The sequence below is a fragment of the Amphiprion ocellaris genome, chromosome 8 (assembly GCF_022539595.1).
Source record: "Amphiprion ocellaris isolate individual 3 ecotype Okinawa chromosome 8, ASM2253959v1, whole genome shotgun sequence".
NCBI classification, from domain to species: Eukaryota; Metazoa; Chordata; class Actinopteri; family Pomacentridae; genus Amphiprion; species Amphiprion ocellaris.
Window position 1 is genome coordinate 10221407 of NC_072773.1, and position 13634 is coordinate 10235040.

At 39.7% G+C, this 13634-nt stretch overlaps 1 protein-coding gene across 2 annotated transcripts; it reads left to right on the forward strand.

The window, feature by feature from the left end:
- Nucleotides 1-1650: 1650 nt before the first annotated feature.
- si:ch73-70k4.1 (uncharacterized) lies at nucleotides 1651-13431 on the forward strand. 2 transcript variants are annotated; one of them, XR_002746482.3, is made up of 5 exons: nucleotides 1651-1838; nucleotides 3880-4027; nucleotides 6554-7107; nucleotides 11731-11980; nucleotides 12113-13431. XR_002746482.3 is itself a non-coding variant. In XM_023276275.3 (4 exons), exons 1-4 carry the CDS (start codon nucleotides 1714-1716, stop codon nucleotides 11801-11803), a joined length of 900 nt encoding a protein of 299 aa, XP_023132043.1. In that variant the 5' UTR covers nucleotides 1651-1713; the 3' UTR covers nucleotides 11804-13431. The 2 variants fall into 2 exon arrangements, 1 of the variants encoding a protein (XP_023132043.1); XM_023276275.3 differs by having other exon boundaries at nucleotides 11731-13431.
- The last annotated feature ends 203 nt before the right edge of the window (nucleotides 13432-13634 follow it).

Genomic DNA, 13634 nt, shown 5'->3' on the forward strand with positions numbered 1-13634 from the left:
TCCCAGGTAGATTGTTTTTACAGGGATGACTGGATTCTGACTCATTTGAATCCTTGATGGTGCCTCAATCTTTGTCTGCTTTTGGGCTGTAAAGGAGCATCTGGACCCGGAAATGGCTGGTGTGTCAGACTTAACAGTGGATGCAGTTTGTCAAAGGCAGTACATCAGAAATACCAGGATGTCCCACTCCATCCAGTTGCATTTTGCAATATGCAGCCAGGATGCTTTTCTGGTCATTCTGACCCACAGTTGTCTGCACAGTTATGTTACATATGTCACACTGTCTCACATAGCTATTAAAAAGCTTGAGAGCATGCAGACAGATGACAGCTCATATTGCACTGCAGACAATGATAGATATATGAGCAAGCTTAAGACATAATATTATGATGAAGTAGCATGTCCCAAATGAAAGCATTCGGTATCTAATCAGTAAGGGCAGCTGTAGTATGTCCTGAAAGGAAAAAGAAAATTGCGTTATTTGAAATGGAACCATAATCTGGATTTCCTTCTACTTTTACAGGCCCAAAACACACATGGGAAGTGTCTGGAAGGCATCCTAGTCAGATGACTGAATCAGCTCAACTATCTGCTTTTGATGGGGAGCAGCTGAATACCCACAATCCTGAAGCAGCAGGAAACAGTAGAAAAGTGCATAGCATTTTTTTTTCCACCAGAAAATCTAAATTCATTAAAATAATTCGTATAATACTGACCAGTACGCTGTGTGGAGTTTATCATGAAGTTCAGCCATAAGTACTGACAAGGACCTCAGGAGTTTAGGCGTGTGTTTGGGTGCCACCGATGCTGGAAACAGTACTGAAGGTTTTGTTTCGTCAGAGGTGTAGTTTCCCTAACATACATCTCTATTGAGATATACACTACCAGTCAAAGTTTGGACACACCATCTCATTCAATGGCTTTAATTATTTTGTACATTGTAGATTAATATTGAAGACATCAAAACTATAAATGAATACATATGGAATTATGTTGTAAACAAAAAAAGTGTTAACCTTCAGTATCAATCTATCAATGTAGAAAATAATACAAATAAATGAAAAGCATTGAATGAGAAGATATGTCCAAACTTTTGACTGGTAAGTTTGGGGTCATCCAGACAATTTCATATTTTCCATAAAAACTCACACTTTTATTCATGTGCTAACATAATTGCACAAGGGTTTTCTTGTCATCAATTAGCCTTTCAACACCATTAGCTAACACAATGTAGCATTAGAACACAGGAGTGACGGTTGCTGGAAATGTGCCTGTGTACAGATATTCCATTAAAAATCAGCCCTTTCCAGCTAGAATAGTCATTTATCACATTAACAATGTCTAGACTGGTTTTCTGATTCATGTAATGTTATCTTCATTGAAAAAAAAGCGTTTCTTTCAAAAATAAGGATACTTTTAAGTGACCCAAAACTTTTGAACGGTAGTGTTCTCACAAGAGACTGCTAATTCTTTCTCCGCTTAATCTTTGAATGCGTTCAAATGTAGTGTCAATCGATCTGTTTGGTGTGTTTACGTAATTGGCTGAGTAACGTCATAGAGCAACTTGATTGGATAGAATTATTTCATGGCAGGCCCGAAAAACGTCTGATTGGATAGAATCAAATGACGTTACTTTCAGGAATGAGGAAGTCCCCGTTCGCCGTGCTGGCGCGGAATTTGGAAAAAATCCTGAAAAAAAAGCGATTAAACGACATGGCAGAAAATTACCCAAGAACCAAACTTAGACGAGACAAGTCTTCTGTCGACGAGCCGCAGTCAACACCGAAGGGCGGCCACACGACACCGTTTTCCGGTAACAGTGCAGAAAAGCGTGCTGGGTGAGTCTCCTGTTCAGGTTCAGGAATCGATAAAATGTTTTATGTTGAAGCCGCATCAAAGCTACAGTACTTCATTTCATACTTAGTTCCTAGTTAGTGGCGGCCGGCTTTAATAAAGCAATTGCCTGGTGAGAAAATGAAACAGCATTAACATGTTAAAAATGAAATGTTCGATTTTGTTTTGTAACATGTTACTCATTAGAACATCAGAGAAAGACATAACATATTAACAGATGAGTGCCACAGGGTCAGACATACACTTGCCTTTCTTCGATAATTGATACAAAATAAAATAAAAGGAGTCTTAATAATAATAATAATAATAATAATAATAATAATAATAATAATAATAATAATAAATGCATAAATAAAAATCTATAGAATGCTTTTCTAAACATGGCTACAGAATTCTTCAGCAGCTGACATGAGATACAGTGACAGCATCATACATCAGCACCGAAAGCCAAATAAAAGACACAGAAAGGACTAAAATAAGTGAGTCAAAAGCCAGTTTAAAAGTGCATCAGGTTTCAGAAACAACCAAATGTAGCTTTGCAATGTTGCTCCATGCACCTTACTCACCTGACATGCACCATCTGAAGCTATGCGTTTCCCAAACTGAAATCCATTTGCATGGTCACGATTTTCAGAGTGATAATGAAGTCATCTGTGCTGCTGATGGGTATCTGTGTGTTCAAGATGTGACTTTCTTCTTTCTCCTGCAATGTTTTTAGTGACCTATACAGATTACCTGTAAATAAAAAAAAAGAAAAGAAAAAAAGCCTCTGTAGAGACCAATAAGGTTGCCTCTTCTCTTGATGAAGTACCAGTGAACGGATGTCCCTCAGATGCTTTCTGTGTAGATACAGCTTCAGTACAGTTACTTCACTACCAGGTTGATCCCAAAATTTTGACAACATGATGGTACCTATTGTTCTATAGTACCATAGGTATCTAAGGAACCATAGATGGTGTAGGTACAAGAAGTACCAGACAACAACAGCAACATGTAGAATGGTGGTGGCAAGTGCAGTCACAGTAACAAGTCTGCTGTTAAAATAAACGAAAAAATATCAAGTCGTTTATAGAAATACTTTGCTTTTGAGTCAGGTTATCAGCAGAATCGATATTTATTTTTATTTCCTCACTCCAAAGATCCCTTTTTGACAAGGTTAGTTCAGGCTGCACTTACAGTAATGGAATATGAAAAATATAAAAGGGAATCAGCAACACAACAGACCAGTATGTCAGCTCACTGGAAATTTTTACACTCGTGACGTGGCTGACACAGCTGATTCTATCTATTCTATCTATTGCATCTGCCCCGCAGAGCTACTGAATCCAAATCAAGGAAAGGATGTAACAAGGCAAAGAAAAGATTAGCCCCTGAATTTAGCATGTTCTCTCTGATGCGGTGTCTGTTAAAATGGAACATTATAAGCAAGACAAAGATAAAATCTATGGCTGGGCTGTTGTATTACATGCTGCAGGAGTACATAACAAGGACGTACCTTAGTTCACGACTGAGTTCATGCTGGGGAAAATTTTCTAATAAATGGACACAACCAAACAAAGTAAAAAGGCATACATTAAATTACACAACATTTGGCAGAATCTACAAGAAGAATCCAGATAAGGAGGTCTGAGAGCACCTGTATGTCAAAGCATTGCATACAGTTGATTAAAAGTCACCATATTATTTAAAAAAAAAATCAAAGCTGATTAGAGAGTTTTCTGTTACTGCGCAGGCTGCAATCTCTATTTTCTCTTTCTATTTTATTTACACCACTGTGCACCAGATCAAAGATCTGCCTCATAAATTATTTGATTGACAAATTAAAAATTCATACCTAACTTTAAAAAGAAAAAAAACAACAAATACATTCAGAATTTCTAGATATACTTTGTGTTGTCTGTTAATATGCACCACATTTGAAATACAACATGTTGCATTCAGCACCATGCTGGATGAGGATTACAAAGAGGAGGCAGAACAGTGGTGGTTGTGTGGAACACATTGTGTGTGATATCTGGTTTGCAGGTCAGCGGTTCCTGCAGCAGCCTGGTGGAACACACAGCCGCTGCCTGCTGTGGAGAGCCTGTGGGCGTTCACACTGAAGTCTGCTCTGCCGTACCTGGAAAACCAACACTGGGACCTGGTTTCTGATCTGCCACATCTATCTGCAGTGGTAAGTTATAGCTTCATACAGCACCTGTAGTGAATAGGATGAAACTTAAAACACACGTCAGAGAGACTCGACATCAACATGCTGAGTTCTGAATGTTCAAAGTTCAGTTGTTCAGAAGTGTTCTTGCCATGTGCTTGCATAGACTACACTCCTGTATGTAATAGGAGGGATGGGATCATGTTGATTGTTGCATCTTTCCTTTGCCCCAGTCTGTATAGCAATGTTTGAAGTGCCATAACTTAAGAATTAATGTAGCCAGAGTCCTGACATTTTGCAGGCTCCTTGATATGTACATGTGGTCTTTATTGACTTTGATAGAATAATACAAACCAGTTATATCTTGGTGAAACTGATTAATTGGCCGATTAATTTTAAAAATATATAATGAACAAAATAACTTCTTGTTTGGTCCCTTAACGCTTACAGCAACAAAGATATGAACTGCAGACAGAACATTTTACTGTTTTACAATACTTTGTCCTTTAGTATTTGTTTAACGTCACAACAGAGAGGAATTTTCAAGTACAAAAACATGCAACAAAGCATAAAACCTCTGGAAAATGATTTAACCTTAAAAAAGTGTCAATCTATATATGAGTTATGAAATACTCATATATAGATTGGGGGGGGGATAAAATAAAATCAAATCAGAGTAACAGACTCGCTGTGTCATCACGAGTCTACTTATAAAACATTTTTAAAACACATTTATGTGGTCTTTCTTCAGGTTGGCTCGCTAGTTCATCCCGATTCATTAGTTTGTGTGCAGTTAGAAAATTACTGACGGAATTGGTGTCTGAAAAACGCAAAACGGGTGAAGATTCATCAGTACCTAAAAACTCCGGCTATACCTCGAGAGTTACCTTAAATTTGGTTTTATTAAAGCTCCAAGGCAAACAGGTTGGGAACCACTGGGCTATAGTACAGGTGAAGTTACTGGCAAAACATTATTTATGCAGCCCCCTGATGCCCTTTAATGTTAAATCACACTTTCTCTACTCCATTTTTTTTTTTTTTTTGCCATGAGTCATATGAACCAAAACGAAAACCTGAGACACTGTTCTCAGATGTCAAAACATGTCCTCTTTGATAAGTTGCATTTTAAATATATAATGGTCACTAATGTTTCTCCAGAGCAACACACACAGTGAGTTGCTGTTACATGCTGTGTCACGTTATTGTATTTTCCGACAAAGTAAAACTAAGAGTGACATGATGGTTGCTGAAGACAGACCATAACGTTAGTCACTTTAACTTTTCGGTCCTGCACTGAATAAACCCCCTCCCCTCTGCGTTCACATCGTTCCTCCTTAAATGCGCCTCAACACGTAGCTGACGGAGTGACAAATGGTCGTTCTGTACTCTCAAGTATTTTGTACACTTACATTATTTCTGCAGTTACTTCCTGGTTTTTAAGCTGTTAGCCAACACTATGCTAGGTTGGCATAACTACAGCGATGTTATTGCTAACATAAACAGACAGGGAGCAACTTAAGCTAGGTTAGCACAACTTCAGCAATACAACGTAAATGAAAAGCATGACCGATGCAACGAAGCACGCATCATTCGTTGTGACACATGGTAAAGAGAGTTAAGCTGAAACGGGAGACATGTTGAGTCATTGTTAATTTCACAATGTTGTTATAAACTCACCTGTCGGCTCAGCCCACTTCTGTTATGTTGCCTGGCTGTAGCTTAGTCCTGTACGTTACTGAGAAGACAGCGGTGAGGACTGAGGATTGAATGGAGTCAGAGCTCCATGTATTGGACAAACAGTGCAAGGACATCATTCTGCGCAACTCTGACACATAACATCATTTACTGTTTTATGAGAAATTAAGAATTTATGGGCATTTAATTGACAAAATTCTGACTGATGATTATTTTATGAAGGGCTATAATCGATCGATTTAATTGGCCGGCCGATGAATCCATCGGGCCCTACTACCAACCATAAAACCTTTATTGTTCATGCTGACATGAGACTGGCATTTTTTCCTGTGATTGGCACCAATAGGAGCTTTAAAAATGTAGAGTATGGTGCTGGTCAGAGGCAAACTATTTGAAAAAATGTTATGATGGCCCAGTGCGTATGCATCGCTTACCTGGTAAAGAGATGGGAGCAGGATCCCGTTTGGTAAGAAGGCAAGGTGGCAGAGGCAGTATGGTGTTCTGGATAATGTTCTGGTGGGAAACCTTGAGTTCTGCATTCATGTGTTGATGGTACTTTGACAGATATTGTTCCTAAATATTGTGGCAGACCATGTACACCCTTTTGTGGCAGCAGTGTTTCCTGATGGCAGCGGCCACTTTCAGCAGCATAATGCTCCCTCTGGCACTGCAAAGTCTGCCAACAAAAGCTTTGAAGAAAATGACAAAGGGTTCAAAGTGTTGACTTGATTAAGTTCCACAGAGCTTAATCCAGTTGAGCATGCATGGGGTTATTATTATTATTTCTTGTCCTTGCTTATATAATGTCAAACCATCTGTTTAAAGTTGCATCCGTTTTTCTTTCTATCCCGTTAGAGACCCACAGCTATGAAGGTGGATAAACCACAGTGGTGTGACCTTAACAGTGAGGTTGCCGTCTTCCCTGAGTCCTCTGCACATTCTCCAAGGATTTCATCGAGCCCACATTCTCTCAGCTTCAGCCCCTATCAGCAAGACCTCTCAGAACAGATGAAACCTGTACCACATCCACTTGATAAACTGCTGTTCTCTCCCAGCTGGCAGAGTCCTAATTGCAAGACAGTGTCTCCTCAACACTCGGGCAAAAGACAGCAGTTGTCCCTTCGCAGGCAGGATGAAACTGCATCATCAGCAGGACCCTCAAACGCTGGTGGTGAAGAGGGGACGGCAGGAGGAGAACTGGAAGAAGAGACTGGACCAGTCAGCAGGCAGCTTTTTGTTAACAGGGTGAAGATGTCTGACAGCCAAGTTAGTCTGCAGAAGGAGGGTGAAAATAAAGAGGCAGTGATGGAGGAAGAGGATGAAGAGGAAGAGGAGGTGCAGAGGAGTGTAGAAGTCGGAATAGGAAGACTGCAGAGCTGCCCCATGTGCCTGCAGCTGTTCCCTGCTGGGTGAGAACTACACAAAACTTACTTTAGTTTTTTCACTAAAGCCTAGCAGGACTCTTTTTGTCCATCTCTGCAATTTCTGTCCTGGTTCTTCATTTATGGAGAAGTGAATTTCCACCTGTGTCCAATAATCTTGTGCTTCCCACTTGGAATGCTAATGATTAATCAAATAACTGATTCATTGCCATTAATAATTTAATAGTGGTGGGATGCGATTAAAAAAAAAAGTTAAGCTAATTAATTACAGGCTTTGTAATTAATTGATTGCGATTAATCAAATTTTTGACAAAAAAAGCAATATTTGACACAATAAGTAAAGTTTTTCAGTTCAAATACATGTTGGTTGACAGTTGAATCAATGAATAGACATATATGTGTTTATAATTTAAATTTAGTAAATTAATACAATTTTAAAATGGGACATAGAAATAAGTGATTTTGATGATTTATAGCCTGGATTTAGTTGGTTTAATGGTTTTTCCATTGTATAGCACATAACATGGGTAGTTCAAGGACCTTCAAAAAGTTGAAAATCCATAGATTCATTCTGTTTTCATAGTTTCTGGGTCTGATACATGGTGTAATTTTGATCGTTCTTATAAACTAAAAGGTTATAATTAAGTTATTAAAAGACACACATTTTTGTTTAAGTTATTACTCCACCGAGGCTGCAACTCTTTGTTGCACAATTTGCTCACAACCATGCTTTTATTTAAGCTGCCATTGGGAAGATTTTTAAAAGAAAACTTTCTGCCCAACAAGCTCAATGCGGTGTCGTCTCCCTTCACTGTTCACCAAACTTTCTTGTGCGCTGACGTTACTCAGTGCGTCCTGTGTATCTTCTTCACGGCTGGCTAACAGACTTTAGGTTCAAAACGTTCATCATGTCTTCTTACTAGCGCAGTCGTTGTGAGTTCTTTTGTTGAGTTGTTTTGTTTTGTTGTTTGTGTTTCCACCTTATGTCTGAACTCAAAACTACTGAGACCTTAGGTTCATTACCGCCACCTACTGGACTGGAGTGTGCATCAGTGTTACCAGTGTACCAGAAATTAGGGAACTGAGACAGGTGCAATAAAATGCGTTATTTTTTTTTAACTTGTTATTTTTTCTCTAATTAATTAATCGAAATTAAAGCATTAAAGTCCCAGCCCTATAATTTAACCGATTTAAAAATCAATGAACTGAGAAGGAAGCTATTGTGCATTAGTTGTACCTGCATGTGGCACCAGGTGGTGCCTCTTCACTTTTTAACACTCTAGGAGACGGTCACTGGGTCTTTCGACATATTCACGTTGGCAAGCAAAGAGCATTGTGACAGTTGGGCTAGTTAAGTGCAACCATGAGAAAATGATGTGACTCCAGATATATACCGGAGACCCCAAGCTCACTACCAGACAGAATGCGTAAACTGAGCATGACACCAAATTACTAGTTGATGAACTGTGCCTTTGTGCACTTACTAACACACGAGATACAGCAGCCTGACAGTGTATATAACCAAAACTGCAAAGTATTATGATAACTGTGGGTAATTTCACGTTATTGATTGTTTGAGTATTTATTGATAAGGCTGCCAACTATCAGTGAAGGAAATTGTCTGAAATTTGCATCCCTAGCTCCCCTGTGGTGGAGCCAACAGACACCTCTCACAAATGTAATCTGTTAACTTATGTCAGAATACTATGACTCTAATACAAAATATGTCAGAACGACACCTGCAATTTATTAGTGTCTTGACAGCTTTTTATTTCTGGCAGTCCTTTTGTTTGTTCAGCTTTGCCTTCAAGGTGGAACAAACCAAAACTATATATAACAACATTGTGTAATTCATTCATTTTTTTCAATTAAGTACTAAACTCCCTGGTATTCCTGTTTGTCCTTAAAATGTTTTTGTGTCAAAATGTATATAATCATCAAAGTTTTTTTCTTTTTCAAACATTTTGGTCTAAAGACTTTGAGGCACTGTATGTAACAGTTTATTAATAACAGTACATTAGATGACAGATATTGAAGGCAGTCCTCTAAGTATCAGTTTAACCTGATGGTGGCAGTTTTGTCTCTCTGTTCCATTGCTAAAACACGACATAATTGATACAGAAGTTTGTCTGTTTGGTTTATTGTCACAAAAACATGACGGAGCTGCAGCTGGTTACAGGTTTAGTTCAGAGCAGTATGTTCTTTCATCTTAGAGACAGACGCACCTGAGGCTACTGAAAAGGATGATTTTTTTTTCTTCTTCTGTATTTGATTGCAGCCATGAATCATCACCTGTGGTTATAGTACACATAGAAGTGTGTGCCCATCCATTGTCTGACTTGACAGCTGTCCGCAGACTAAGAAACTACAAATCTATTGTCTTACAGTAAAGATGGATAGCTGATTGACATCAAAACCCCATAATGTGACACCATAACACAAACATTTTTTTTCTCACTTGTCATAGGAGTGTAGTACGACTTAAGGTCCAGTCACATACAGAAATACTTGAAATCTCGGATAATACCATAGGCAGCTGCTTAACTTAAATAAGGAAGGTGAGCAGAAGTAGAAACTACAAATATCCTGAGCTGGTCCTAAGGTTTGGCATCAGGGTTCTGAATGCATTTTAATGGGTTGGTATTAGCTGAAGTATCAACATATGTGTTGGGGAGCTCAGATCAGGGCTAGAGAGACTTGATTGAGGCATCCAATGTCTTTGTGAACAATCTACCCTTTGTGCTGCTGCCGGTTTGCCCCGGGGCCTGTTGAGCTAGACTCTGTGTACGTTGGCCTGGGCTACACAGCCAGCATACTGTCATTCTGCAGGCCTGCTGCAGAAACACTGATTACCTCTTTGTGAATGGACGTAAAGGAGGGATGACCTCTACTTTGGCTTTAACTCACACACCTGTCATGTGCCTATCTGCTTATTCGGGCTATTTCAAATCAAAATCGCAACTTAAATCAATGCAATAAAATTACAAAGGCTGCAGTTTAGCACATATGAGGTGAGGCTATTACATAATGAGACTGAATGATACCAATCGTGACGACATACGCCCCTGTTATAGCATCAAATAAAGAATCAGAAAAATACAGATATGACTTATACTGCAAGATACGTTAGACACCTGAAAAATATCTCAACCATCAGGGAACCATTGACATATTTTGGCTTCACTTTTGGGGAGCTGTCATGATGTCCATCTTTGCAGTTTGTAGTTCACTGACATGACTAAAATCACAGTGCACTAGATCCTCACACATTTGCAACCATTTGGATTTTTGGTTCCTGATATCTGGGTAGTTTTCACCCTGATGTAAAGTCCAGTTTGTAAGTCGAGGACAGACTATGGTTAAAATGCTTTGTTGTGCAGGATGAAAACATTCTGCTGTTGGTACCAATAATGAGCAAAATGTACCTAACATTCAGTCTGTTTAAAACCTGTCAATTTCATTTCAGAAGCCTAATGAAAAGGACGTATGTTTTTTATCCATCACATACACATACAGTATGGCAGTGAAATGCAGTGACTGTCCACCAGGCTTATAAACACAAAATGTTAAAATAGGTACAAATTTAAAATACAGTGGTCCCTCACCATATCGCGCTTCACTGTATCGAGGATTTTGAAATTGCATTTGGAATCGCGGATTTTTCGCTATATTGCCGGATTTTGCGGGATATAGATGTTTCTGTATATTTATTATTGTGGCGAGCTGCGTAGAAGAACGATGCTAGAGAAAGGATATCTGCCTTTAATGCACTGTTCAACTGGCGGATGCTTTTATTTTGACACACATGGAAGCTGACACTATACAAAATGTGGCTGGAAGTCATCAAACTCACCACACTTCACACTCACGGTCCTGACAACATAACACTCAACCAAATTAACTAGGCTGGCTAAACCACAAAAACACAAACACTTCTAACACTGTAACACTAACATAAACCACAATAATGACATTTAAGCCCCCAACACCACGAACTCCCATGGTGCATTGCAGCCCAACAGTTCAGTCATAGCTACTGGTTCTGCAATCGCTACATTATTTATCTTATTTTTGCGGTAAATCAAGCATTTTCTAGCTTACAAAATTGAAAACAATATTAAAAATATATTAAAAATCTGAATTAAAACATATTAAAAGAATATTTCATCAAAATAAAATGTGTAGCGTACAGCACTGATTGGTTCAGCGATCGTAGCATCAGTCTGCTTCAGCATCTGGCCTTATCCATCTCACATAGATGTCTGATCGCTGCGTGTAGTGTTGCTCTGTGGTGTGTGGTGTGTGGGGAGGGTTTATGAAGCCATAAAATATATATAAATAATAAAATAAATATGGTTGCTTCTTTGAGGATTTTTGTCTATTGCGGGGGAGTCTGGAATGTATCCGCCACGATAGATGAGGGATCACTGTACAAAAGAAAAATACAAACAGGTAAACTGGACATATTTATGGAATGAAAGAAAAAGAAGCAAAGCCTTAGCGGAGCAGATCGGACGGCGTCTGGACACAGCCGCGCCATCTTGCTGACGTTCCGGCTTTTGAATTGAGCAGCACAGACTGCATGCATCAGTATGTACTAATCACACACTGAGTGTGTTCATTGTCAGTTCCGTGTTCCTGTCTCTCCAGGTTCACCCAGATGGACTGTGACGGCCACCTGGCCCAGTGTCTGTCGGAGATGAATGTGGACATGACCTGGTGAGTCGACGGGACGCTGGCTGCTGTCCAGGAGCTACGAGCAGCCCAGATGCCCCACATACTCCAGGATCATATCAGATGGACCAAGACACACCCTGAGAGCAACTCATGCAAATAACTCCCACTGTCCATGACACTTTACACTGACTGTACTCTGAGAGAGGGAGCCCACAGGTTCAAGGTGAGGAGACAAGGATGTTTACCTGTTTTGTGAAAAGTCATGGAAGATGGGATAGTATTGAGAATTTTGCACTGGGGCTACTTTGTCACCAACACTTTTCTGTGATGTCTCAATTACTCTCTTAATTTCCAGACTTAAGAGCCCAGATTTCTACTGTAACCACAGCTTGTCCACATGGCCTATGATGCATTTGATTTCTGCTGGTCAAAAGGCTCTTCAGACAAAAAGACCATCCAGCCCGCCTCGTGCTCTGGGAGATAAAACCGGGAATGGAAGCGGGCCGCATCTTCCAAACTAAGCTGCTTACACAAAACCATAGACTGGTCTGAAGAGAGAGTTTTTCACTGTGTGACTAGACAGCTGTGGAGAGGTGGGACGGGAGTAAGGCATTGTTGTTACTAAATAATGTGTGGTTAGTATCTCCCTGGAGAAGAGTCTGAAAATGTGAACCAACCCTTATGTCAGCTATCTTTTCCAGCGTGGTCATTCAGAACCAACGTTGTCAGACAGCGTGTCTTAAAATGAGAGATTCTCATGGAAATATTTCAGATATTTTTTCTAACATTACCTTGTTTTTCTCTTTTTTGTTTGTTGCCGAATTCTCCTGGTCAACTGCTGTTTATTCGCTGTTTCTAGTTCGTACAAGGGTTCAGCAAAAAGTTTTGAGACTGTTCACTGCACTTGCAACACGTGTAAACAATACCTGTCATGAGTCAGGATGTCGTGTGAAAGTATTGCTATCAACACTGCAACCCGTTGTATGTTTTTGTGACCACTGCTGTGTGCACACTTGGGATTTCTCAATTGACGTGAACTGGAGCAGAAAAGAAAACCTCACATTCTGTTTCAGTCAGCAGCTGGGATGATCCAACCTTCATGTTGACGACTTACCAGCGATGAGAGATGGGTTTGCAGATACCATTGAGAGAAGAAACCAGTTTTGACAGTGGAGCCACAGACTGGAGAGGGAGTTTCATGTCAGGTGCACCAAGATGCCAGCTTGTTCTTTTTTCCAAGATTCACACGTTGTGCACCAGGAATTAATCCCCCAGCTGTCAAGGCAGAGTTCTATTGAACATCCTGAGGTGTCTGAGGGATTCAACATGCAGTGCAAATGACCGGAACTGTAGTGTGATTACTTGCGAGTGAGAGTTCCAGTGTGTTGAGTGCCTGGTCACAGTGCAGTGGTAATGCTTAGCTTTGTGTGTGTGCTAAGCTATGCTATGCTATGTCCAGAATCCAGCTCTGTAATAAGTTTTGATTGATAATGACCTTATCTAAAATGTATTTAAAAAAATACATCTTTGTTCATCTGGTAAACTTCTGGCATTCTGATTGTTGGTTCTAAATCACTTCCATGTCAATGAAAACAGCCTCTGATCATGTTTAGCTGGTGGCAGTTTTCCTCTTGTAAAAACATTAAAGTTATTGAACCATCAGGGTCGCAAAGATGTGGACTGTGTGCAATTTCTCCTTCTTGTCAGCATAAATTTACAAAGGTTTCTGTCTTTTGCTAATTGTCTTCCTCCAAACACGCTTGGCAAGATGCAAGATATAGGTAGATATATATATAGATACGATTAATAGCAGGGGTTAAAGAAAAATGTGCACACTGGCCTTAACTTCACAGAATGTAACTGAGCTGATGAAACCG